Source organism: Crotalus tigris, unplaced genomic scaffold (assembly GCF_016545835.1).
Source record: "Crotalus tigris isolate CLP2741 ecotype Arizona unplaced genomic scaffold, ASM1654583v1 scf7180000017831.1706817, whole genome shotgun sequence".
Lineage (NCBI taxonomy): Eukaryota > Metazoa > Chordata > Lepidosauria > Squamata > Viperidae > Crotalus > Crotalus tigris.
This window is the reverse complement of record NW_024096660.1, coordinates 681,219-705,168: the sequence shown is the minus strand read 5'-3', so window position 1 is coordinate 705,168 and position 23,950 is coordinate 681,219. Positions and strand designations below refer to the sequence as shown.

Sequence of the window (23,950 nt, the reverse complement as noted above, 5' to 3'; positions counted from 1 at the left end):
CTGATATTTGCAAGATAAAATTGTTGGCTTTTCAGGGTTCCAAGTTTGGGAACTAGACATTGAAACAGATTTAATACTACATCATAGTATAATAGTGACAAGGCTTGTTTCAAATCAATTAACTTTTGGCAAGTAACAGTTAGATATTTTAGCCAGAAGGTAAGGAGTTTGTAACTAACATTTCCTTTGAAAGGGTGTTTGTCAATGCCAGAGTTAAAGATAACTACGTTGGTTGTCTCTTCAAGGCTGCTTGGAATTAGACATAGTTTTACCTCTTTGTTTATGATGGCATTGCCTTTGGACTTTCTATAGGCAGAGGGGCTTGAGAGGTAAATCATATGCACACAGCTTGGTTAGATGTGGAAGTAGCATTTGTTGGATATCTGGAATTTGGAATGTAATTATAATTCTGCAGCCATCAAAAACATCTGTGGAGCCATTTTTTAATCACTTCTGTATCAGTCACTAATATTTGGATACAAAGGAGCTGGCTCAAGGAAATAAAATAGTTGCTGTATTAGACTATCTTGAACGTGATAGAGAGGGATATTTAAAATATTTGAAGAAGGACGGGGAAATAAATTATACCTTGTGAAGGACATCAAAATTAATTGGAAGTTGAATGGTGGGTTTTTGGAAATCAGCAGATTAGATCTCTTCTAACTAATAGTCAAGCCACTTTAGCAATCTGACAGCCAAAGGAGCTATGTAGGAGCTGATAAATATGTTGAGTTGGTGTAGAGCAGGGATGTCAAACTGCTGGCCCATGGGTTGGTTGCATCATACGGAGGCCGCGTCCACCCCAACTTTGGCAATGCAAATAAAGTTGCGATACATCGTGTCACGTGATGTGACGAGTTTGACACCCGTGGTGTAGAGAGCCATGGAGACAGTCTTGAAGTTCCTTCAGGAGCCATTTCAGAAACAAGGGCACAAGTATTCCTTAAGCCCTGGAAAGGAAGATAATGTTAAGAAGAGGTTCGAATCGACTCCTGATTCCTACTTGATTCATGAGGTATAAGAGGCAGGAAAGTAGAACAGAAACTTCTGCAAGATTCTGGTGTTTTTTTTTTTAATATTTGAAAATTCAAGGACAGTCTCTGTGCAGTACGAAAGTAACTTCTGAGTATGTTCAGATGCTAAACTTTTACAGGAATCATTTCCTAAAATATTAAGCTGTATATTTTGGACACATAAATAGTTCTTATTGTGGGCTTCCGGTTCTGGATCGCGGCTCCAGCGGACGTTCAGGAAAAGCGCGCTCTCCACCGTCAGGTTTCCCTTCGTCGGAAGACCCTGAAAAGGGTCGAAAGTCACCCTGAAGGGGTGACCACTGTTGAGGAGGACCCTCAATAGATCGTGGAAGGGCGGCAGCCCTTCCGTTTGATCTGAGGCAGCTCCTTTGGACCGACGAAGAAAAGGTTGGCCATCACTAAGCCGTTCCAGCCGAAAGCCAAAAGCATTACCAAGCACAACGAAACCAACGTGGAGTAATTGGGTGAGACCTTACCTTACCTTTCTTGCTTCCCAACCACTTTCCTGTAAAAGCCTTTGGAAATTCCCCCCCCCCTTTCTTAATTTTGCGGCTTCTGCCTACTTTGGGAATATAAAGCTGTGGGGGAAAAAAAGAATAACTAAACTAAACGACTAAATACCTGGACTTGTAATTTTTGGATACCTGGGCTCCCAAAAGGTTTCTGTTTCTACAGTGACTTATTAACTTACCTATCTGGTAAGCTGGAAAAAAAGAAAGATTATTTCTTTTTTTTAAAACCGGATAAAAACCTAACTTGAGTTTGGGAAAAGATTTTACATGTTACTGGGGACATCTTGTGGCAAAATTTGGTACAGCAAGTGATTTTTTTTTCTGAATGGGAGACCTGTGAGGCTAAGATTTGTCCTTGACATTATCAAAAAAGATAAGAACTTGAAACAGCTGGATGGTGAAAACAACTCTCTGTAGTGGAGGTGGACATTTATTGACTTTTATCAAAAATAGCCTCCATTAAAGGACTATCTATAAACACCACAGAAATGGAGGAATACTACCCACAACTTAACTACAAACTTATACTTGAAAAAATCCTAGAGGCTACTGAGTTAATGAATTCCAGACTGAAAGATAAAGGTGCTACCTTAAAGCTACAAAATGCAGCCTAGATATCAACTGATGAACTTACAACTCAAAAGGCAACAGAAGAAGAAGGAATTAACACTAAAGTGGACTTTAAAGAATACCAGCTGCAACCTACTCAGAACCCTGATAACCAAGCCTTTATCTCAACAAAAAAATCTGCAATTTCAACAGCAACAGAAACTGAAGAAAGCAACACTCAGACATCCAAACAACAAGTACAATGTTGAACATGACTTTTTACTTAAATCAGCTGAAACCAGAAGAAGAAGATAACCAGTCTGAACTGATGATAAATATACTAAGCCAAATATGGAGACTCAAATTATTAGGCCAACAACCTAATGACTACGAGGGGACCAGCTTTCTTGAAAAATTGATAACTGGATTCAAATGACATGCGTAGGAATGAAGAGAGATCCACCTGAGGATTTAAAGTCACTGTTATGGAAGCCTGCTTGGCATAAAAGGAAAGCCAGTGTTAGACTTAAAAAATGGGATTTTTTTATGTGACCTTTAATGGAAGAGCCTAAAATCTCATTAAATAGGCTAAGAAGATTTTAAAATGACATTAACTGATTTAATATTTAGGATTTAGACCTATAAGGAAAATAAAAACTAGTTATTAGAATAATAGTTTTGAATTATAATATAGAAGATGGATTGAGATGATAAAGGTTATTTGATGAGTAAGTGATGATATTAGGATGAGAAATAGAATATGATTGTGAAATAAAGTAAGAATTTATCTGAGTAAATAATAAGTGTATTTTAGATATGATAACTACTTTGTAATGAACTAAGGGAACCGTGGATTATCTGAAACCTAAATACTATGGACATTAAGCTAATTGGAATACTGTAACTGAAATTAGATTAAAGTTAAAAACAGGACACGGAGGCGTATAAGTCAAAAGATATTGATAAATGTTTTAACCAATTGAGTTATAACTAGTAATGTATTAATTTGAATGTGATATAATAACCAAGAGAAACAGAGGGGGAATTTTTGATGATGTATCCTGACATATGTATGAAAGAGCTTGTTATTGGACTATGGATTACCCCATCACCATGTTGCTTTCGTAACACTTGGAGCTTTGTAAAATTAGAAAATTAATACAATTTGTTTTTTAAAAAAGAGTTCTTATTGTGGTTATTCCACACTTGAGCTCCTTTTGGGGTGAGTTGCTCAAATTTATTGTTTTATTCTACGTTTATTGGGATGCAGTCAGAAGTAGATATTCAATTTTTACTTCTTTTGCAGCAGAATACTGTGCCCCTATATGGCTTATCAGCTGCCATACTAGTAAATTAGATGCCATACTCAATGACTCTATGAGGATTATAAGCGAGTGTATTAAAATCCTGCGCTTCAGTGATTAGATGGCCTAGACAGTGCTATTTGAACATAGATCTTTTTAACATTTATATTTTATTGTATTTTACTAATCTATGTGAAATGTTTATATATTGCCAATCCATATATGATATGCAATAAACTAAATAAATAATTCACTTCTTTTGAGGCATTCCAAAAAGTTATCTGGAATCTGTTATTAGTTTTTACTCCTCCTTCTCCTAACATAGTACAAAACATAGTACTACTGCTAGCTAATTGTGTGAAAAGATAGCTAAAAGTTACTAAAAGATTAACATAAATTAAGAAAGCAGAGCTTTTATTTTTAAATGTTAATTTGTTTTGGGAGGGTTATTTTCAGTTCTGGTTTTATGAGATCTTTGAAATAATTTTTTAAATATTTCCCCTTTTAATTCTTTTTTTCTTATAGTAGATGTCTTTATTGTATGTTTGTAAGCCACAATGCAGGAATAGCTGATACTACAGGGTCATCACCATCCTCTCCTCACCCCAGCCCACCCCACCCCCCAAAAAAACAGTGTATTGGTAGTTTTATAAACTTCAGGTACCTGCAGAGCTAATTGGTTTCATTCATTTTCATGTATGCTTTCATTTAAGAATTTTTAAAAAATGCTTGTACCAAACAAACACTTACCACCCATTTGTCTTTCTTAAAGCATAACAATTACAAGAAATCAGTTAAGCCACAGTAATAACTACCCTCTCATTTGATATTTTTTAAGTACTTCACTCCAGCATAGCCACAATATTTTCACTCATCCAGTGTCAACTACTGTAGAAGAGATTGCTATCTGAAAATAATTTAAGAGAAAAGAACCAATAAAAGAGAGATTGTAAAATAATATATCTTTAAAATATTTATATCATAATTTATTCAATTTTATTACATCTGCTTCCTAGGCTTTACTTACCATTTTCAAAAAGACACAATAGGAGAAACACTTATCAGTACATCATACAAGTCATGCATAATGCTGAAAATAAGTTTTTATCTTCCAATATTCCAGTGGATATTTCAGCAATTTATTTGGTTGTCAGTGATAGGTATTAAAATGTTGTTTTTTCTTCCAGCTGTGCTTACTGACACTTTCATGATCTTTTCATTTTGGGAACAAAGCAAACTCTGTTTCATTCAATCCTCAAAAAAAGCAAATTCTCCGGATGTAAACAAAAGACTTGAAAAACTCTCAAACTTCGATTTTAAGGTATAGCCTTTAATGGTTTTGCAAGTATCATAATTGTATCATAACTGGAGAAATAAATGTTAAAAAAAAGATAGGGACTTAGTATAAAGTATAGACAAATCTTTTCAGGGATGCTTAATTGAATTTCATATGGATTGATATAACTGTCAAGAAATTTAGGTAAGTAGGCAGATAGGCAGACAAGCAAACAGACAGATAGACATTTCAGTCTACTTATACTATAAGGTTTTAGAAATGGCTGCCAAAGATAAACTGTAGATAAACTTAGGCTAGATTATGCTTAAACTTTAAAACATATGATAAAGAGGCCACTGATGTATCAGTGATAAAGAATCTCCTCTTATATTCAGATTCTACTGTATATCTGGATCCTATGAAGGAAAAAAATCATGGAGCATTAACCAATATGCAACAATGTAGGAGCTTAAACATGATAATATTGTGCAACAAAATTCAGTAAATGGAATTATTACAAACTTTGCATAGAATATTAAAAACCAAATCCAGTTGGCGATACCAGACTAGGTTGATAGGTAGCACTGAGCTTGTAAAGGAGTGCAAGATACAAGATGTATGGATACCGGGTTTCTCTTAAGTAGTTTGGACTACAACTCTCACAGTCCTTTGCCATTGGCAATACTGGTTTATGGTGAAAGGAACTGAATTCAATTTATAATATTGAGATTTGAGATAAAGGCTTTAGAATGTACTTCTTCCTAATATATTCTGAAAAATCTGAATATATATACGATAGAAGAGATTATTCAAATGAAATAAGAAATATATTTATTTTATTTGTTTTTAAAATGAAAAATGGAGATTCGTAAAAGATTGGTCTCCACTACATTGTAAGTATGGAGATAGCTGCCTTTCATCCCCTATCACTGACAGAATGTTATTAGATAACAAACATGAGAGACTTGTTTTGTTAGCTAGTATTATTTTTGTCCTGTTGCTTTTTTGTTATTTTTCTGTTTAATAGATTTTGTATCTACAAAGCTAGTTTTAGTGAATTATATTATATTGCCAGATTATATTATAGAGTTTGTTGGGAATGCTCTCTGCTAGAATGAACATCTAATATATTTTCCAGGCTGCTTCAGTTGAAGGCCTCTTTTCAATACTGAGTTGTGTTTGCAAGATTGATCCAACCTCTGTAACATGGATTTGAGACAGTTCACTGTTCACAAGGAACTGAGCTGATACGTTGTTTACTTCAGAGTGATGCACACTTTTGTGTGTTTGTTAAGTTTGGGCTTTTGGTAACTATTATCAAAATCTATATATACTTAACATCATTGCAAAGCAGTTTTGGAATAACTTAATTTATTTTCCAAATCTATCTTGCATGTGTTTAATTATCCCCTCGTTTGGACCAAAAACATAGCTTACATGAACTTTTAAGAAAACAGAAAAACATCAATATTCAAGAAAAAGATTAAATGAGAACCACTACCACAATTTAATATATTTAAAGTTTAATTATAATATTATTTCTAATACTTCAATCAGCCTAATATTTATAACTGAAAAACAATTTGTATTTATATTAGTGCTGTAGTTCTACACAATTGCTGTTTTATGGTGGATTGTAGTAACTGTAGGAGTACAATATTTTTTTTATTGTTGATTGTAATGATTCTGTATGCATGCATATACCTTTACATATTTTTTGTCTAAGAACATTGGGAAACAGTTCATGCACATTAAGACATTGTTTTTAAATAGCTAAAATTGTAGGTGTGATTAGCCTTTGTAATAGGTATTCTGAAATATAAAAATTATTTTTTAAAACATTTAGTTACAATTTAACAAAGTAGTGCATAACACACAAAAAAAACCTATACAGGCAACCAGCATCAATTAAATCAGCAATAAAATAAAGCCCCAAAGCACAAACAGCAAGAAGGCAATCACTAAATTGTAGGCATTTTTTTTCAAAAAAGGATTTGCCTTCAGGGGAAAAGAAAAGGAATTTAGGCTTCCATACCTCTCACTGGGAGAATGCAAATGACATGGGTGTGATGCTAGATTATTAGTCCCATGAAGTTGTTCTTGTGAACAGGCATATATATGAACCTCCCCTCTCCAACTGGTGCTCAGTGTGTATACTTATATGCATTAATGTTGGGGTAGGAACTATTCAGACACCAGCTTGCATATTGATTTTTTTTATAATACCTTGCCATTCTACATTGCACTGATTAGAACTCTTTGTTTTCATCCTTGCCAGAAAGCATAACTTGTCAGCCTAACTCCCAATCAATTCAAAATCCTATGCTCTAGCCAGATAATTAACTTCATTTTACTCTAATGCAAACAAGGAGTATTAGCACACCCACCTTCCAAAAATAATTCACTTGCAGACTATTTTCTTTATTTCTGATATGAAAAGAAACAATCTACTGTATCTTGATCATGAAGAACATTACCTAATGTATCATACTGCCTCTCAGATTATGATCCCATCACAGTGGCACATTCCGTGCTGATTATCATTGTGAAAAGAACTGAAAATTAAAATGCAAGAACTGTAATGACTTTATACAAATAGATGATGTAATTCTATTTGTAAAGGAGTGTGTATTCATAGCCACTACAACTAAAGAAAATAACAGAGAGCTGAAAAAACATAAAAAAGGATAAAAATGAAAAAAAGAGACACAGCATCTCTCCTTGGAGCTGTTTGCTTAGAAAAGTGATAGTAAGAAGGCACCCAGTAAATCTGAATAGTAGGTGATTTAGGATAGAAAAAATGAAATATTTCCTCTTATTGAAAATATCTGAACTTTTAATAACAAAACATTAACCTAGATAATATCAAACATTGTTCACTCTATTTATAATAAAATCCAGGTGTTGTAATGATTCATTGAAATCAGTGTCATCAGAATGGTCTAGATTTATCATATATATCTTTATTACATCTTATTTTTCATCTTAAATTTCTTCTAACAGGAAGAATGAATTATATATCTCTGTTCATGTTAAAATTTAGTAAGATGTACAAAGACGTGTTATCAAAAGAACAAACATATGATGTGAGTTGTACAGTTAAAAAAGTAATCTTACACTCAGTTACCTAGGAATTACCCAACAGTTCTAATTAAGTAAGAATTATAGTAGGGCTGGTGCAGCATTTCAATTCCAAAATGAAAGACATGTTTTAGATTGTTCAGGGACCTACCGTAAATGTTGTACTTGTCTGCAATTCCTAAAAGTGTATGCAAAAGTGGATAGAAGCAGAATTTCTGGTTCCAATCAATTTTTAAAGATTAAAACAATAAATTAGGAAAAGAAGATAATCACAACAAACAATTTTCTCTGGGCAACATTGTCCACTTTTATTATGGTACAAGTATTAATTAGTTGTCTCACCATATCAAAAAACTATAAAGCCAATTGAAAGAAAATATATTAATCATAAATTACATTCAGGAACTGGTGGGACCATAAAATAGAGAAAGTAATAAGAAAAGAAGAAGCTAAAGTGCTCTGGGACCTGACAGACACCTACTGCATAAGATGCCAGATTTAACAATTGTCAATAAGAAAGACAAGTCTGGAAAGTTGACATGGTAGTATCTGAAGACAGCAGAATAGAAGAGAAAGAACTGGAGAAGATAACAAAATACAAAGACCTGCAAATAAAAATAGAATGGCTGTGGCAAAAGAAAGCAAAGGTAATACCAATAGTAGAAGATGCCTTGGGTGCAGTCCCAAAACAACTGGAGCATTGCTTGAACACCATTGACTAATTCATCATTTTAAGGGATGTGATATCGTCTTGGGCATAAATAGCCAAGATTTATTGGACTGGAAATTGGATAAAGAATCTATATTGTGAGATGGGCAGTTCAAGTGCAAGGAGATATACTAAGTGTCTACTCTTTGAAACACAATTGGGTAATCTATCTGGATCCATAAACAATATCTTCCGCCAATAATAATTTCTTTAATTGCTCAGTGACTTTTTATAGAAGATATACCGTATATGCCGGCGTATAAGGCGACTTCCGGAAGCGTTAAAATCGGCGCCAAAGACGGGTCGTCTTATACGCCGAGTCATCTTATACGCCGGAAATACTGGTAGTTTCCGGCGTATAAGACGACGTTCTAGGCATGCGACTCAGCGCCAAAGACGGGGGTCGTCTTATACGCCGGATCGCCTTAAACGCCGGCATATACGGTACTCAACTTTGCCCTTACTTCTGGAGTTGGTGGGGCATTTCAGAAAAGCAGACTGTATCTGTTCCAATAAAGGAGCGTATATTCCTATAGTATGTCATCAATGGAATTATTTTGCTACTGTAAAAGGGTTGGTGGGTAGCTATGGTTGGTGATCTGCCTTATGGCACTGCCTTTAGCCTTTACAGAACTGCTCTTGAAATGTGGGACAATTTAAAGTAATTGAAGCATGCAGGCATTATAGGATAACTATTATAGGGTAGCTATTGCTCCAAGTACCAGGCTGCCTTTCTGCCTGTGTTTTTGAAATGAGCTTTGCTTAATTTCTAACTGGGTGTTTATTTTCTTACTTTAGGGCAAGGTCGATATTTATTTATACTTCTCTATTATTTTTATCCTTCCTTTATTATTTGTATAAATAACTCAAGGCGGCAAATGTACCAAATATTCCTTCTTCCTTCCATTTTCCCCATAACAACAACCCTGTATTGAGTAGGGCTGAGAGAGAGTGACTGGCCCAAAGCCAACCAGCCGGTTTTCATGCCAAAGACAGGACTAGAACTTACAATCTCCTGGTGCATTAACTATTACATTAAATTCTCTCTCTTATTTTTTCTCATTGGTTGCTTCATGTAATTCTTTTATTGAATATGGTTTTTTTACATTGCTTTCATTGCATTTCTACTCTGGGTTTCTTTGGGTAAACAAAATCTATTATCAAAGCGATTATAGGAGAGTCATACCAATCTATGGCGGCCACTATGGAATGCTCAAAATGAGATAAGATCTCCATGCATCTGATGAAGTGTTCATAGCTAATGAAAGCTTATTTCTTTTAATAAAATGTATTAATCAGAATTTTTCCAATGTTTGCCATCTAGAGAAGCTCTACTATTATATTGGCAGACTCCATTCTCAGACCTATAAGCATACAGTAGGTTTTGTTGAGATTCTGAATACAACAATTAGTTGCTTCTCATTTTATACCTGCTAAACCATGGGTTAAGAGTAGCTTGGTTTGTTCTCATGTACTTTTGATTGGCTAAAGATCTGAATTTTATCTGCATTTTCCTGTCTGCTGTGATTATTGATATTAAAAGGAATGTATCTTAACATCTAATATTCTAAATATCACAGTAATAGAGTAAGAAATTCTCTAAAAATAGAATGATAGCAGTTCTGTTTCTGTATCTAAACGTTTATGAACTTAAATAGTTAAAAGTTGAGAGAACTGATATTTTTCTTAATACGGAATGTTTCATAAACAAACCATCAATAATTTACTACATGTGGACAGAGCATATTGTTTGCTATAAAGTCCCAAATAGCTGGCATAACCAAGATAACAAGACCAACTTGGATTTCAGGAAGCTATTTTTAATGCTAATCTGAGCTAAAACCAGAATCTAGAATCTAGATAACTGTAAGAATAAATTCATAGTTTCAGTTACAATGAATTAATTAGCTTCTTTGAAACATAATCTGTATTTCTGCATTGAGTTGTCTCTTCTTAGATAAACCAATTATTCAGCACTCATTTTCCCACAATCTTCACCCCTGCATAATAAAAACACGATGAAGGAAACAAAATTGCTGGAATGACAATATTTAATTTATCTAATTTATATAGTCGCCCATCTTACAAGTAAGTGACATAGGTGATGTACAACAAAATTAAAACAATAAATATCTAAAATCATTAACATTAACAAATATTAAAAGATTAAAAACTATATAAACACCTAAAACAAAATTAATAGGTGAAGGGATAATAATAGTCCTCAGGCTTGCTGGCATAACCAGGTCTTAGGTGACCTTCTGAAGTCTAGCAGCAATAAAGCCATCCTTACCTTGGGTGGGGGAGAGAAAGATTCCACACTGCAGATGCTACAGCAAAAAAGGGTTCACTTTCTAGGCCCCACTAAATGTAGCGCCCTAGATGACAGGACCATTACATACCCTTTCTGTTAGATCTGGTGAGACGGGCGGATGAAACCAGAGTGAGGCAGTGTTTTAACTGGTAGGATCGAAGCCATTCTTGTTCACACAATTTGCTTCAAAAGCAGGAATTTTTCATTCCTTGTTTAAGAGAAAAAAGCATTATTAAGTACCGTTATTTATCCAAAAGGAAGAAAGGAACTGTGTTCCAAAAGAATGGGGATAAGCTTTGTAATCCTATGTTTAATTTATTTTCTTTTACATAATTTATTTTAATAAAATTGATGTTTGTTAAAAAAGCTTCCAAGGTAGCATTACAAAAATAGCAGCAAGGTATATTCAATGTAATAATATTGCACTAAAATTAAATTGGGCACTATAGTCAGCTACACAATATGTATTAGCATAAGTACCCTGGTTGCTATTAGTTATAAAAATATTTTTCTGGCTAATGTTAATTTTGGAAAGTGGGTAACAAAGATATTGAAAAAGAAAGCTGAAATTAATATAAAATAGTTGAAGAGCTATGCAAAATAAATATATAGTTTAAAGTAGTTCTAGTATGTAACAAACTTCAGTACCTAATAGCCTGAGAACTCCATTCATGCTACCAATGCTCAATGAAGCCATTATAGTTATTTTTTTCAGAATTTCATAACCTGCCGTATCTTATTCTTCTAAACTCTCAGCACCATAAAACTTTTTGATAAATCTTTGGAAATCATTGCTGTTTTGCATGTTTTCATTTTCATAGCTTTTTAAATCACTTTGCTGAATTGTGAGAAGACAGAGTATAAAGAGTTAATGTTTACTGAGAGAAAACAGTGGCAATTACTTTGATTTCAGTTCCTTTTGATGTGTATTCAGGGGATGAAGAGGTCAATAATATTATGACCATGCAAATAGAAAGGAATTCTTTTTGACCATAAAAAAAACAGCAAAGGATTATTAAAGCATTAACCTTGATTTTTAATGGGCCTTGGTTGAGTGGTGAGATCACAATTTGGATGAGTCTGATTATTTACTAAATACAATACATAAATGCAACGGGTTCTTAACACCCATTGCACTCTGGCATTATCGCATTACTGCCATCCTTTGTTGCCTTGCAGACAGGAATATGAAAGCAATCTGTCATGTAGTGAGACTGGCTCCAGAAGCATTTCTCTGATAAGAAGACCCCCTGCCCTTTGCTTGTGTCTGGTCCAGTAGGCTTAGCCATGCGCTTAATCCCCAGAAAGTGGTTCGATTATTGCTGACCAGCAATAGCAAGATAGTTTTTTTCCACTCCCCCCAGCTATCAACCTTCCATTAATTCCTTAAGCAGAAATGTGGTGCAATCTATATTTCCTTGGCATGTGTCACCCAGATGGTGTACTGTTCATGTTTTCAAATAACCATGCTCCAAAATAACATAGTTTGAATAATAAAAGAATAGAATAGAAGGAATAGAACTAAGCAATTCTCAAAGCCACATAAACTTTATACATCATGCTGTCACTCATCCATATTACTTGGCAAAAATTATATCCCCTGTTACAATAGTTGGTGTTCTTAATTCTGGGGGAATATATATATATATATATATATCCTATTCATACATTGTAAATGACCTTTTAATGTTCAGTGTTATATTTGAAACGAGTAGCCTTTTTCCAATACTTTTGGTCAGTATAGTGGAACTTAATACATAAGTAGCTTTAAATCCTTACACATAGGTCGATGCTGTCAAGCAACCATGACTGTACATTTTAGTATTGATTGGAATCACAGCAGTAAATTCCTCCTTAACTTGTATGCTTCCCTGTCCATATCTGCAACCAGGAGTTTTATGCGTTCTCACAGACCTAGAAATATAAAAGTGAAGAGAAATAACATGTATCATGTATTTGTCAAATTTATAAAAATAATCTCCAGATTGTTTCCAAATTAATCTTACATTAGATGCTAGCTATAGGTGCAAAAAGCTAGAGATTTTTTAATCATATTGATGTCAGTCAAATAAGTATCTTTAAAAGCTCACATTGCAATCAAAATAGCTGAAATGTGGGATGAGCACTCGCAGTATGAGTAACGCTTTACTTATGAGCAGTGGTTTTGGAAAACACTTCAACAAAGCAAAATATATATCTGTTAATTTGTGTGCATGTTTTAGTTAAAGTGGTTTCAATCCATTCTTCCAAATTCATAAAAGCACATCCTGAAAACATTCTTTACTAATTTAACAGTGGTGGTGATTTTATTAACCACTTTTATTCGGGTTTATCTGTGATTCAGTAAGATCAAAATTATTTTAAAATGCTGTTTGGAAGTATAGCCTCTGACCACAAGATGATGGTACTCTATCTTACAGCCCTCTTCCTCCTCATCCACAGTAAAAGAAAAAGTTTCTTCTTTTAAATGTAGATGAGAAAAAAAAATACAGGTAATCTTTGACTTGCAACAGTTCGTTTAGTGACCATTCAAAGTTACAACGGCATTGAAAAAAAGTAACATGATCGCTTTCCACACTTATAGCAATAGCACTTAGACTGTATCTACTGCTTCACAGTGCTCTTCAGCCCTCTCTGAGTGGTTTACAGAGTCAGCCTATTGCCCCCAACAATCTGGGTCCTCATTTTACGACTTCAGAAGGATAGAAGGCTGAGTCAACCTTGAGCTGGTGAGAAACAAATTGCCAAACTGCAGGAAACCAGCAGCAGAAGTAGCCTGCAGTACTGCATTCTAACCACTGCGCCACCATGGCTTTAGAATTATAATTATTGCAGCATCCCCATGGTCACATGATCAAAATTCAGATGCTTGGCAACTGACTCATTTATGATGGTTGCAATATCACCTTTTGCGACTTTCTGACAAGCGAAGTGAGTGGGGAAGACAGATTCACTTAAATATGTTATTAACTTAAGAACTGCAATTCACTTAACAACTGTGGCAAGAAAGGTGACAAATTGGGGCAAAACTCACTTAACAACAGAGATTTTGGGCTCAATTGTGCCTGTAATCTACAATAGAAATAGCCCTCATTTCTTTGTTCTAAAAAGCATCATGCAATTATTACTTGGCACATCCAAAGGCAGTTGGTTCCCTCCCCATTAGGATATTATGTTTCATTCCTCATTTCTGTTCAAGGTTCCTCTTACTGTGTTGCTCTAATCCCATTCTCAAAATGCTTTCACATACAACCGTCATGGTTCATATACATAGAAACCAGAAGAGCAAGGAAGGGAAGGACCTTCACAAAAGCAAAGTAATGGGATTTGTGGAAAGATCAGACCCACCCCCCCCCAGAGGCAAAAGAAGTGTTTGTAATAAACAGGAAGACATGGGGGGAGCATGCCAAGGCAGAATAGTGGAAGAGGAAAATAAATTTTGAACTGTTGGGAGAAAATCAGCAGCTGAGTAAAAGAAGGTGTTTTTTTTTTTAATGGAGTACAGTTTAGGGTAAAGCAGTGGTTCTCAACCTGTGGGTTGGGACCCCATTTGGGGTCGAACGACCATTTCACGGGGGTCGCCAAACAACGCAGTCCGCCATTTTTTTTCCCTTTTCCTTAGCTGTGCTACTTTCTTTTATTCTATTGGCTTTTGAAAGCCAATAGAATAGATTCTCTTGAATAGAGTCTAATTCTATTGGCTTTCAAAAGCCAATAGGAATTGTCCAGGCTGTCTCTGCCCTGCTGAACCCGCCAAAAGTCCCATTCTGCAAACGGTTCTGCACCAGTTGAGTAGTCCTCGACTTACGACCGGTTGAGTAGTCCTCGACTTACGACCGGTTGAGTAGTCCTCGATTTACGATCGGTTGGGGGTCGCGGCATTAAAAAGGTTGAGAACCACTGAGGTAAAGCTTGTGCTGACCAGAGTTCTTTGATGGGAAGTATTCCTCAAATCACCCCATGCCCTGTGTTTCTAGTAAAAAGGGAAATTGTTGATTCAGTAAATTATATCATCAACTAAGGTTTAATGTAAATATTCTTACTTTCCAGTCCTAACCTTTCCTCTGTCATAATTTGCCTCTGATTTAATTCCTCCAATTCATGAGTGGATTTTTTTTTTTTTTTTTTTGCCCACAGCTTAGGAGAGGGAAATTTGCTTCATCTCATCCAGTAGCATTCTATCATTCTCCCAGTATAAATTACTTTGCATCAATGCACGTAACTTATATGGATATCTTCACATACACATCTAGCAGCTCTTAGCTATTAAAATGTAACAAACTTTCTTACATACTTGCATACACTAATTCAAAGAGATGCTACAATTTTGTATGCATTTATATATGTATATGTTAATATGTACACACAAAATACTCCATGAAAAAGTATTTTGTGGACTTTTGGATGTTCTGAAGGTTTGCACATCTCTGCCACTTGGGGTAAACCAGAGTTTCATTTGAGCCCTACTGATATGTAAAGAGAATCTGAGTAAGCAGACAATACTAAACTTTGGCCTTTATTTCATTTATTTTGTGAACAAAATAATTCAATATCCAATGTGCAAGTATGAAAACCATTCACAATGCAATCAATTCAATTAAAGGAATAACTAAGATTCAGGAGACATTTCAGTATACAATAAGGAATGATTTGGGCCAGTCCTGCCCTCTATACACAGAGTTTGGCTACCATCAACACAGGGCAATTTATACCACAAGGTATCTAGAGATACAAAAGATATATAAAAAACAACTGGTAATTATCAATCTGGAAAAATATACAAACCGATTTTAAACATTCTGGTCTCAACCAATCAATATCAGAGACCATCTTAAAACAATGTTTTGGGTCAATAGTGAATCTTCCCAAAAATGGCCACCTTGTCAATGCCACTAAAAAGCACATCCTAAAATTATTCAGGAAACCACAAAAAAACTCAGAGCAACATCTGAGTATCTGCAGGCATCATTTCCCTTGACTCTGCCAGGAGAAAAGCAGAGAGTAAAATGCGATTCACACAAAAATAGCAACAGAGAAACCTTTGCTCACAAGAATGATTTCTCTTTAAATGTACTGAAAAGCACCTGGATGACCCCAGGCTTCTAGAGGAATGTTTTAAGGACAGATGAGTTAAAAGTGGAATTTTTCAGGCTATATATATGTAGTTTTAACTATTAGAAGTCAAACACTGACTTTCACATACCAACTGTCAGGCATCAAAGGGTCATGGTTTGGGGATGGTGGTTTGGACTTGAATCATTTGCCATCACTGAACATATTGAGTTCTGCTCTGCATCAAAGAATTCTGCAAGAGTTTAAGCCTAAGCAAGTCATGCAGAAAGATAGCTATACCAAACTTACAAGCATGTTGACAAGATAAAGGCCCAAGAACAAACTCAGTTTTAGAAAATGACCAAGTCAAAATCCAGACCTAAATTCCATAGACATGGCAGAACCTGAAATTATTTACTATTTTATGCTAGAAAACCCTCAAATGCAACTCAGTTGAAGCAGTTTGCTATGGAAGAATAGGCCAGCTTTTGTATCTAGTGAGCTAAAACAGAGGCCCCCAACCTTTTGGGAACCTGGGATCGGTTACGTGGAGAGGTTTTTCCGCGGACCAGAGGGTGCATGGTTTTGTGTGCTGCCTGCATCCCATGGATGGAGAGTTGCTTGTTTGTGTGGACTGGTTGCTGGCATGCTGTGGCCCAGTATTGGTCCATGGACCAGGGGTTGGGGACCCCTGAGCTAAAACACTAATAACCAATTAGAAGAAGCTTTTGCTTGTAGTTCTTGGAGGTAAATGTGTGTGTGTGTTACTGCAGCAATCCCCAGCCTTTTCACTCTGCCAACTAGCAGCAGCAGTGGTGAGAGGTCACGGTTTCACACATGGACCCACTGCCTGCACAAATGGTGCTTTGTACATTCGTGCACTCACCCACCACTTGCGTGACCCAGTTCTCAATGGGCTACAGCCCAATACCAGGCTGAAGACTGGGGGTTGGGGAGCCCTGTGTTACTGAATCTAAAAGGTAAATTTTTTTTGCACTGGCACTTTATATGTTGGTTAATTTAGCTTACAGTATTACACAAATGGAACAAGAACCAATCTTTAATAATAAGTATTGGTTTATTCAAACTCTCTTCATATATCAATGAGACTCTCATCAAGCTGTGATAATATTCATCTGCAAAAGTTCAGAACATCCTAAGGAGAGTGAATACTTCTGCATAGCCATACATGTCTCTATTATGTATATATTTATACACACACCCACACAACATACACATAAATACTTACATGCACCTTAGTGTAGTGGGAAGCACTGCAAATGTAGCACTCAAGACCCACTTTCGTACATCTAAGTAATAGTACAATGTTAACACAGTGCAACCAAGAATTCTGTACTTCCCTCTCCTTTTCAGGCTTTTAATATTGTTCTTTATGTTTTATATATTGAATTTAGGGGAAAAACAACAACTGTCTAAATGTATTGGACTGACACATTATAAGTCCAAATAGACTATATTGTTTCCTTTATTCTGCTGTAACACTAGATAATTTTGACGACTGATATGATATTTTGAAGTGTTGCTATAAATGAAATCCTAAGACTGGGAAGTGATATATAACTATTATAGGACATGCTGAAATGTTACAGTGCTATCAGTGGACTTGAAGAATGAAATAATGTTTAGGTACAGTATAATGTTTAGGTTTTATATACTTATTTTTGTATGTAAAATAAATCCCATATATTGTATTTGCTTGGTAATTTCACATTTGCCCTGCCTTTTTCTTCCTCAGATATCTTACATTGATATACCAGGACTAGGAAATAGAAGGATCAAGCGTTATTTAACAATAAATAATGTACAGAATATGGTTATTTGCTGGTGGTCTGCTGCAAAAGATGAACTTTGGCCTTGGTCTCCAGTGTCTAGCAAGAGAGAGAGAGCCAACTTGCTACTCTTGAAATGTGAACATGGCAACTTAGAGGTAATCCTCTAAATCTCTAAATTGGATATTTGTTTTACCCATTTAGCTAAAAAGGCTCTGGAGTGATTTTGTAGTAAACAAGTAAATCCCTGCAAAAGGGAAGGAAGGCCTAATAGGGGGAAAATTCTCATAATAACCAGTTTAAATTACTGCTATATCAAAATTCTTCAGGTGGCAGAAATTGAAATTTCCCTAGAGTTATTAGGAATTATGTTTTTGTTAATATGTAATTGCTAATATTTTATGTATTTGAGGAAACTTATTTGAAGGATCATTTGACTGAAGGATTTTAGGGGTGGGTCACAGAAAACAAATACACAGCTTTGACCACGTTCTCTCTGTTTTTAATTGTTCATCCCTTGACAGTTATACAGGAAAAAAAATTGAAGGGATATTTAGCAGAGCTTTAGGTTCATGGAAACTGAATCTCAATTCAGAGAGAAGAAAAATCAAATGGAGTTGAAATCTCGTGAAGCTTCTCAACTCTTCCAGTGATATAATATTTAAAAGATTCAGTACCTCATGTTGATCTAATACTGTATGTGGGATAATTTATTTAATTATTTAAAGAAGCACCTACTTTTACATGGATATAGTGATTTAATTTTCTTAGTTTCTTTTTTGGATATCTCCATTTAGATAAAGAGGGTAGCAATTAAAAATGGTTCCTTTAGACTCTGGCCTATTAAAGTATTAAGTGCCAGGTAAAAATATTCTTTCATTTTTGAGGAGTTTTAGAACATCATTTACATTTTCAACTCTTACTTATTAGCTTGAATATATTAATATTATTTTGTTTTTATATTTAAATTTGTTGAACCTAAAGGGAAAATTATGAAATATATTGTATCAGTATAGTTTAATCTGTTTAATATAGCTGAGAAAGGACTAATAAATGTTCCCTAGGGGCACTTCTGCTTTTATTGGAACTTTTTAAAATAGAAAAGCACTGTATAATTAAATCTTTCATACATGGATGAGTATATGTATGCTTTATAAAGTAAAATTTTAGTGAAAAAACTTGCCCTGTGATATATATCATTTCACAAAGTCAGACCTATTTTTACTAGTGAAAAATTCTATTCCAGTTAATTACATTCATAAAAAATATGTACCTTAAACTGAAATATAGTACATCCCTTTATACTATAAACTATAAACTAACTGACTTTGAGGCACAATTAATACGTCACATGATTTAGCAGTTAATAAGGTACAATGAAATCCATTTTTGTCAATTAAGTTGTTATCTTGGTTATGAATTATAGCATTTTTTATTTTATAGTACTTGTAAGAATACGTTATTTCAGCACACTGTAATTCTGCATGTGGGTTGTTTTTCAGATTCTGAATTATATTCATACAGATGGGGATCCACTTGATGTCAGATTTAGTATGTGCAATCCACATCAGATTCATACTGTAGAACAATCTGTGAGTGCAGACCAAAAACCCATGGTTGACAGCTGCATTTATGAATATGTTAGGAATAAAATTCATTGTGTGGCAATCACCAAAATACCATTAACATCAAAAGCCATCAGCTGTTGCAGGAATATTACAGAAGACAAACTTGTTCTGGGTTGTGAAGATTCTTCAGTAGTTCTGTATGAAGCCTACCGTCAAGTAACTCTGGCAACAGAAGCAAAGCTGCTACCTGCCTTAATGTGTTGCCATTCTAGGGCTGCCGTAATTCTTATTGGTAGTTCACAAGGAGAACTACAGTTATTTGACATGGCACTGTCTCCAATTAAAATGCAGCTTTTAGCTGAAGACCTCTCACCCAAATCAACACTACAATTCAGTGAAAAAATTGAGATATCCAGCAGCTTCATTCAAATCCAGTGGGCTGTCCCACAAGATTCTTCTCAGGACATAGATGTTTTAGATATATATGATCTTCTATTATTTAGATTTGACAAAGGACCTATTGGAGTGCTTCATTTCAAAACCGGTAAGTTTATTGGTAGTTAATGGCACATGCAATTTTTATATATTTCATCAGTAGATATAAAATTTCTGCTTTTAAAAAAGATTATATTTGCAACAAAACTAAGCAAGAAAAGTAAAAGAACTGGAAAAAAAGAATCCAAGATTATATTGTTTATGATTGGACTGAATCTGTTGAAATCTGTTGATTGGAAGAAAACTGAAGAGAGAGACGTAATTAAAAGATTTGTATTTTATGTGATATGTCTCAGCCAATGAAAAGAATTAGTAAATAATATAGATGAAATCCACTGTTGTGCAAGAAACTTTGATTTATGCAGAAGGCCTTTCTCATCCCCTTGCTCTAAATCTGCTACAGCAGAATGGGCAATTCTTTAAGTTGATTTTGGGAGCTGGAGAGACAAACATCTTTCTCCCAGTTATTCCACTGATGATCACAGGCCTCTGGATTTTACCCAGCACCATTAATATTGCAGCTAGAGAATAGTTTTCAAGCCAGTGTGGTTGCAGATTTGACCAGATACGTTTGTGTGTATGTATGTATGTAGAAACTAGTCCGCAAGCCACTCTAATGATTACCTATATCCCACCAATTAGGTAGTATATAAATATAATAAGACCATTCAGGATATGTCAGCTTTATATATTTAAAAATTGTCTTGTTACCTTGTTTAACGGGAAATCCTGTACAATAATTGGTGAACTAAATTATTCTATTGTGTCATAGATGTTTATTTGGAAAGCTAATTAAAACAGGTTGCTGATGTATTCTCAAATGTTGTATATTTTTAAATGCTGTTAATTTTTTTTGATTACCTGTCTAACAGAAGGCAATCAGGCTATACCTACCTTGCTCGTTTTAGTTTTCCCATGTGGCTCTGCTTACGGCAATTTTCTTTAAAGCACAGCTTTACTTTTCCTATCTCTAGCACATTTATGTTCTTACTGAGAGAAACATGCTCTCAGTGCAGGGATTTAGAGGCCTTTCTGCTAATTGCCAGCTTGTAAACTTAATTGGACTGTCTCCCTGGGCCCTGTTCCTAAATCAATTAGGGCCATGAGTTGGCTGTCACCTTTCTTACCAAAGTAGGTCACTTGGAAATGCATGACCCAAAAGAAATTGGACACTGAAAAAGGAAGCTGCTGACCTCTGTGATTGAAAGCTGCAATATTTTTTTTAAAAAAATTGCTGTTACATTTTCGACAAGAAATTCTCCGGTTACGTGTGTTAGGAATGATTGTCCTATTGTGATCTGGTTTATTAGGAAAATTAGAATGTAAGATAAATCTGAGATAACACTTGCATTTTCAAAATTTACTTAAAACTTACAATTTTATGACATATTAGAAAAATATAGAACAACATTCTCTTGGGGACAGATAGAACAAAGTCCATAATGCTAATATATATATAACTCTAGGAAGATGTGTGATCATGATTAATAAGTGTCTCCACAAAAACAATTGAGGTGAGCTCTTTTTCCATGTCTTCCATGTCTTCTGAGAATGGAATCAATTTATGGTGCAAGCTTTGGTAAGGTAAACATTTAGGTTTTGTCTATTCTAAAGCTCATTTGGCAAGTAATTCTTAAGTAATTAATTATTTCAGTTCTGTCAGTTTGAGGGTCCGACAGGGTTTGCATCTCATGTTGAAAGCTGCACTTCAAAAGTGAAGAGGACCAAAGTCTTTTTGGGAAGAGGTTTTTAGGATTTCCAAGATGTGAAATTGATGCTTTATGTATCTGCAAGTTTTAAGCAAACTGTTTTGGCTCTCTGCCACAAACGTAGAGGGATCTAGGAATCATAAAAGGGATCTTTTAGACTGTATGATTCTACCCATACCTAAAATGAACTGAGATACTAGCTATCGTCTTAAAGATTCCAGCATTTTTCCTCTTACTATTATTTCTTCTTCTTTTGCCAATACAGGTAGTCCTCAGCTTATGAGCCTAAAATTTTTGTTGCTAAGTGAGACACTTGTTAAGTAAGTTTTGCCCCATTTTACGACCTTTCTTGCAACTGTTGTTAAGCAAATCACTGTAGTTGTTAAGTTAGTAACATGGTTGTTTAGTGAATCTGGCTTCCCCATTGACTTAGCTTGTTAGAAGGTTGCAAAACGGAATCACATGACTCTGGGACACTGCAATCGTGATGAACATGAACCAGTTGCCAAGCATCTGAATGTTGATCATGTGACCATAGGGATGCTACAACTGTCATAAGTGTGAAAAACGGTCATAAGTTACTTTTTTCAGTGCTGTTGTAATTTTGAACAGTCACTAAATGAAAGTCGAGGACTATCTGTAATTGTTCCCTTTTACCCTAGACATCTGTAAACTTTTTCTAATGATTCTTGTAGTAGAAAACCTAAGAAAATAACTGGAAACAAGGAAGCCTGGAATGAAAAGGAAGTAGCAATTTAGGTATTTTGCATTATGAAAAATAAAAACTAAAGTATTTTATGTATTATTGTAGTCAGATCTTCCAATTACAACATGCAGTTTCTCATGATCACATCTGAGTATTATCCAAAAACCACTTGTTTGTCTTCTAATAGCAATTGTGATATGCCAAAACATGTAATAAGAACAATTAAAAACAAAGCTAATACATTTCATTTCAAGTATTGTTGAAGAAGGTATATATGTAAAAGCCCTAGCAACTAAACAATGCAAATCAAAAAGAAAGGAAGAAAATAAAAAAATAGTAAGAATGGGAAACCTCTCTCCAAATAACACTAAAATATTGACAAAATCATCAGTAACAAAATCATCATCAATTAAAAATTTAAAAATAAAAAGCATTTTTAAATTTTACCAGTTTTTTATAATATCAAAATAATATCACAAACGTAAACTATATGAAATCATAATGTCCAATCTTGCTTCTATGTCAAAACAAAACCAGATGAAAGACTGCAAGTTGACAAATTTGGTATAAATGCATCCTTTAAAGAATACAGACCTTTAAAGTACCATTATGGGCTATACCTTGGCATGCGATAGAAGGAATAAAAAGAGGGGTTAAAATGGACATGGTGTCTTATAGACAGTTACTTAAATGGGATGGACAAAACTGGCAATTAAAATCACGGGAAGAATTAGTACAAGAAAATTTTATTTATTCTTGGTTCCAATATAGGCAACTACTAGATAGATGGAAGATGGATTGCAAGGTGGGTTTTCTTAGAGAAGATGAAAATCTTATTAAGCAACTGAAGGATCAAAGACAAACCCACATTAAGAGAATTTATGGGGTTTTAGTTGAATTGGACTCAGAAACGGAACTAATTAAAGATTGTATGATTAGATGGGCGCAGAACTTTGGTGAGCCAGTTTCATTGGACACCTGGGAAACTATTTGGGTGAGAAATGTCAAATTTACTCAAGCACAGAATTTAAGGGAGAATTTTTATAAAATGTTTTATAGATGGCACCTTGATCCACAAAAAATGTCTTATATGTACCCTGACGTGCAACCTAAATGCTGGAGATGTGGTTACAAGGAGGCTTCTTATTATCATATTTGGTGGTCATGCAGAGAGATAAAAGCATTTTGGATCAAAATATGGTGGAATATCCAGAGAATTTTTAGAAGGAGGGTAAAATTCACTCCGCAATTATTTTTGTTAGGTATTGTTACAGATTGTGATACAAAGGAGGTTGTATTGATGTTAAACTTGATCACAGCCGCGAGGCTGTTAGTTGGACAATATTGGAAGAAGGAATCTTTGCCTACATTGCAGGAATGGTTTTTTAAAGTAGCTTATTTGGCGGAAATGGCAAAGATTTCGGCTTTCTTAAAGCAACAAACGCAAGAGAAGTTTTTTGCTATCTGGGACAAATGGATAAAATTTATACAATTTAGATTGGGTATACAAAAATATTATATAGCCTTTTCATAAGTTTTATTTTTATATATATTATAGATATCTTTTTTATATATATAAATATAGAGTTTTTAATTTAATTTTTATTTTTTTTTTTTTATTATTTCTTAAGCCTATATTCTGCTCTGGGAAGCTCAGGGGGGGGGGAAGGGAGGGTTTTTGGGAGGGGTGTGGGGTGGGGGTTTTTTTTTTATATGTATTGTTTAATTTTTTTTTCTCTTTTGTATATGTTGTTTTTTGTTCTGTATTGTTCTTGTTTTTTTTGTAAAATTTATAAAAAATTTAATAAAAAAAAAAAAAAAAAAAAAAAAAAAGAATACAGACCCACATAT

At 34.6% G+C, this 23,950-nt stretch overlaps 1 protein-coding gene and 1 long non-coding RNA gene across 10 annotated transcripts in view; one reads left to right on the top strand and one right to left on the bottom strand.

The window, feature by feature from the left end:
* Positions 1-12,689, bottom strand: part of LOC120307841 — a 53,398-nt gene extending 40,709 nt beyond the window's left edge. Inside the window, exons 1-2 of the long non-coding RNA XR_005556667.1 lie at positions 12,559-12,689; positions 10,868-10,987 (exon numbers count right to left, since the gene is read on the bottom strand). This is a non-coding gene — a long non-coding RNA (uncharacterized LOC120307841). The remainder of the gene's footprint in view (positions 1-10,867; positions 10,988-12,558) is intronic.
* LOC120307839 (WD repeat containing planar cell polarity effector) overlaps positions 1-23,950 on the top strand; it is a 168,275-nt gene that overhangs the window by 66,914 nt on the left and 77,411 nt on the right. For all 9 annotated transcript variants that reach the window (XR_005556666.1, XM_039343003.1, XM_039343007.1 and 6 more), the window contains 3 exons: positions 4,587-4,720; positions 17,588-17,779; positions 19,124-19,733. Coding sequence is in view for 8 of the 9 variants with exons in the window: in XM_039343003.1 (XP_039198937.1) it covers positions 4,587-4,720; positions 17,588-17,779; positions 19,124-19,733 (936 nt within the window). In the remaining variant the exon portion in view is untranslated. The remainder of the gene's footprint in view (positions 1-4,586; positions 4,721-17,587; positions 17,780-19,123; positions 19,734-23,950) is intronic.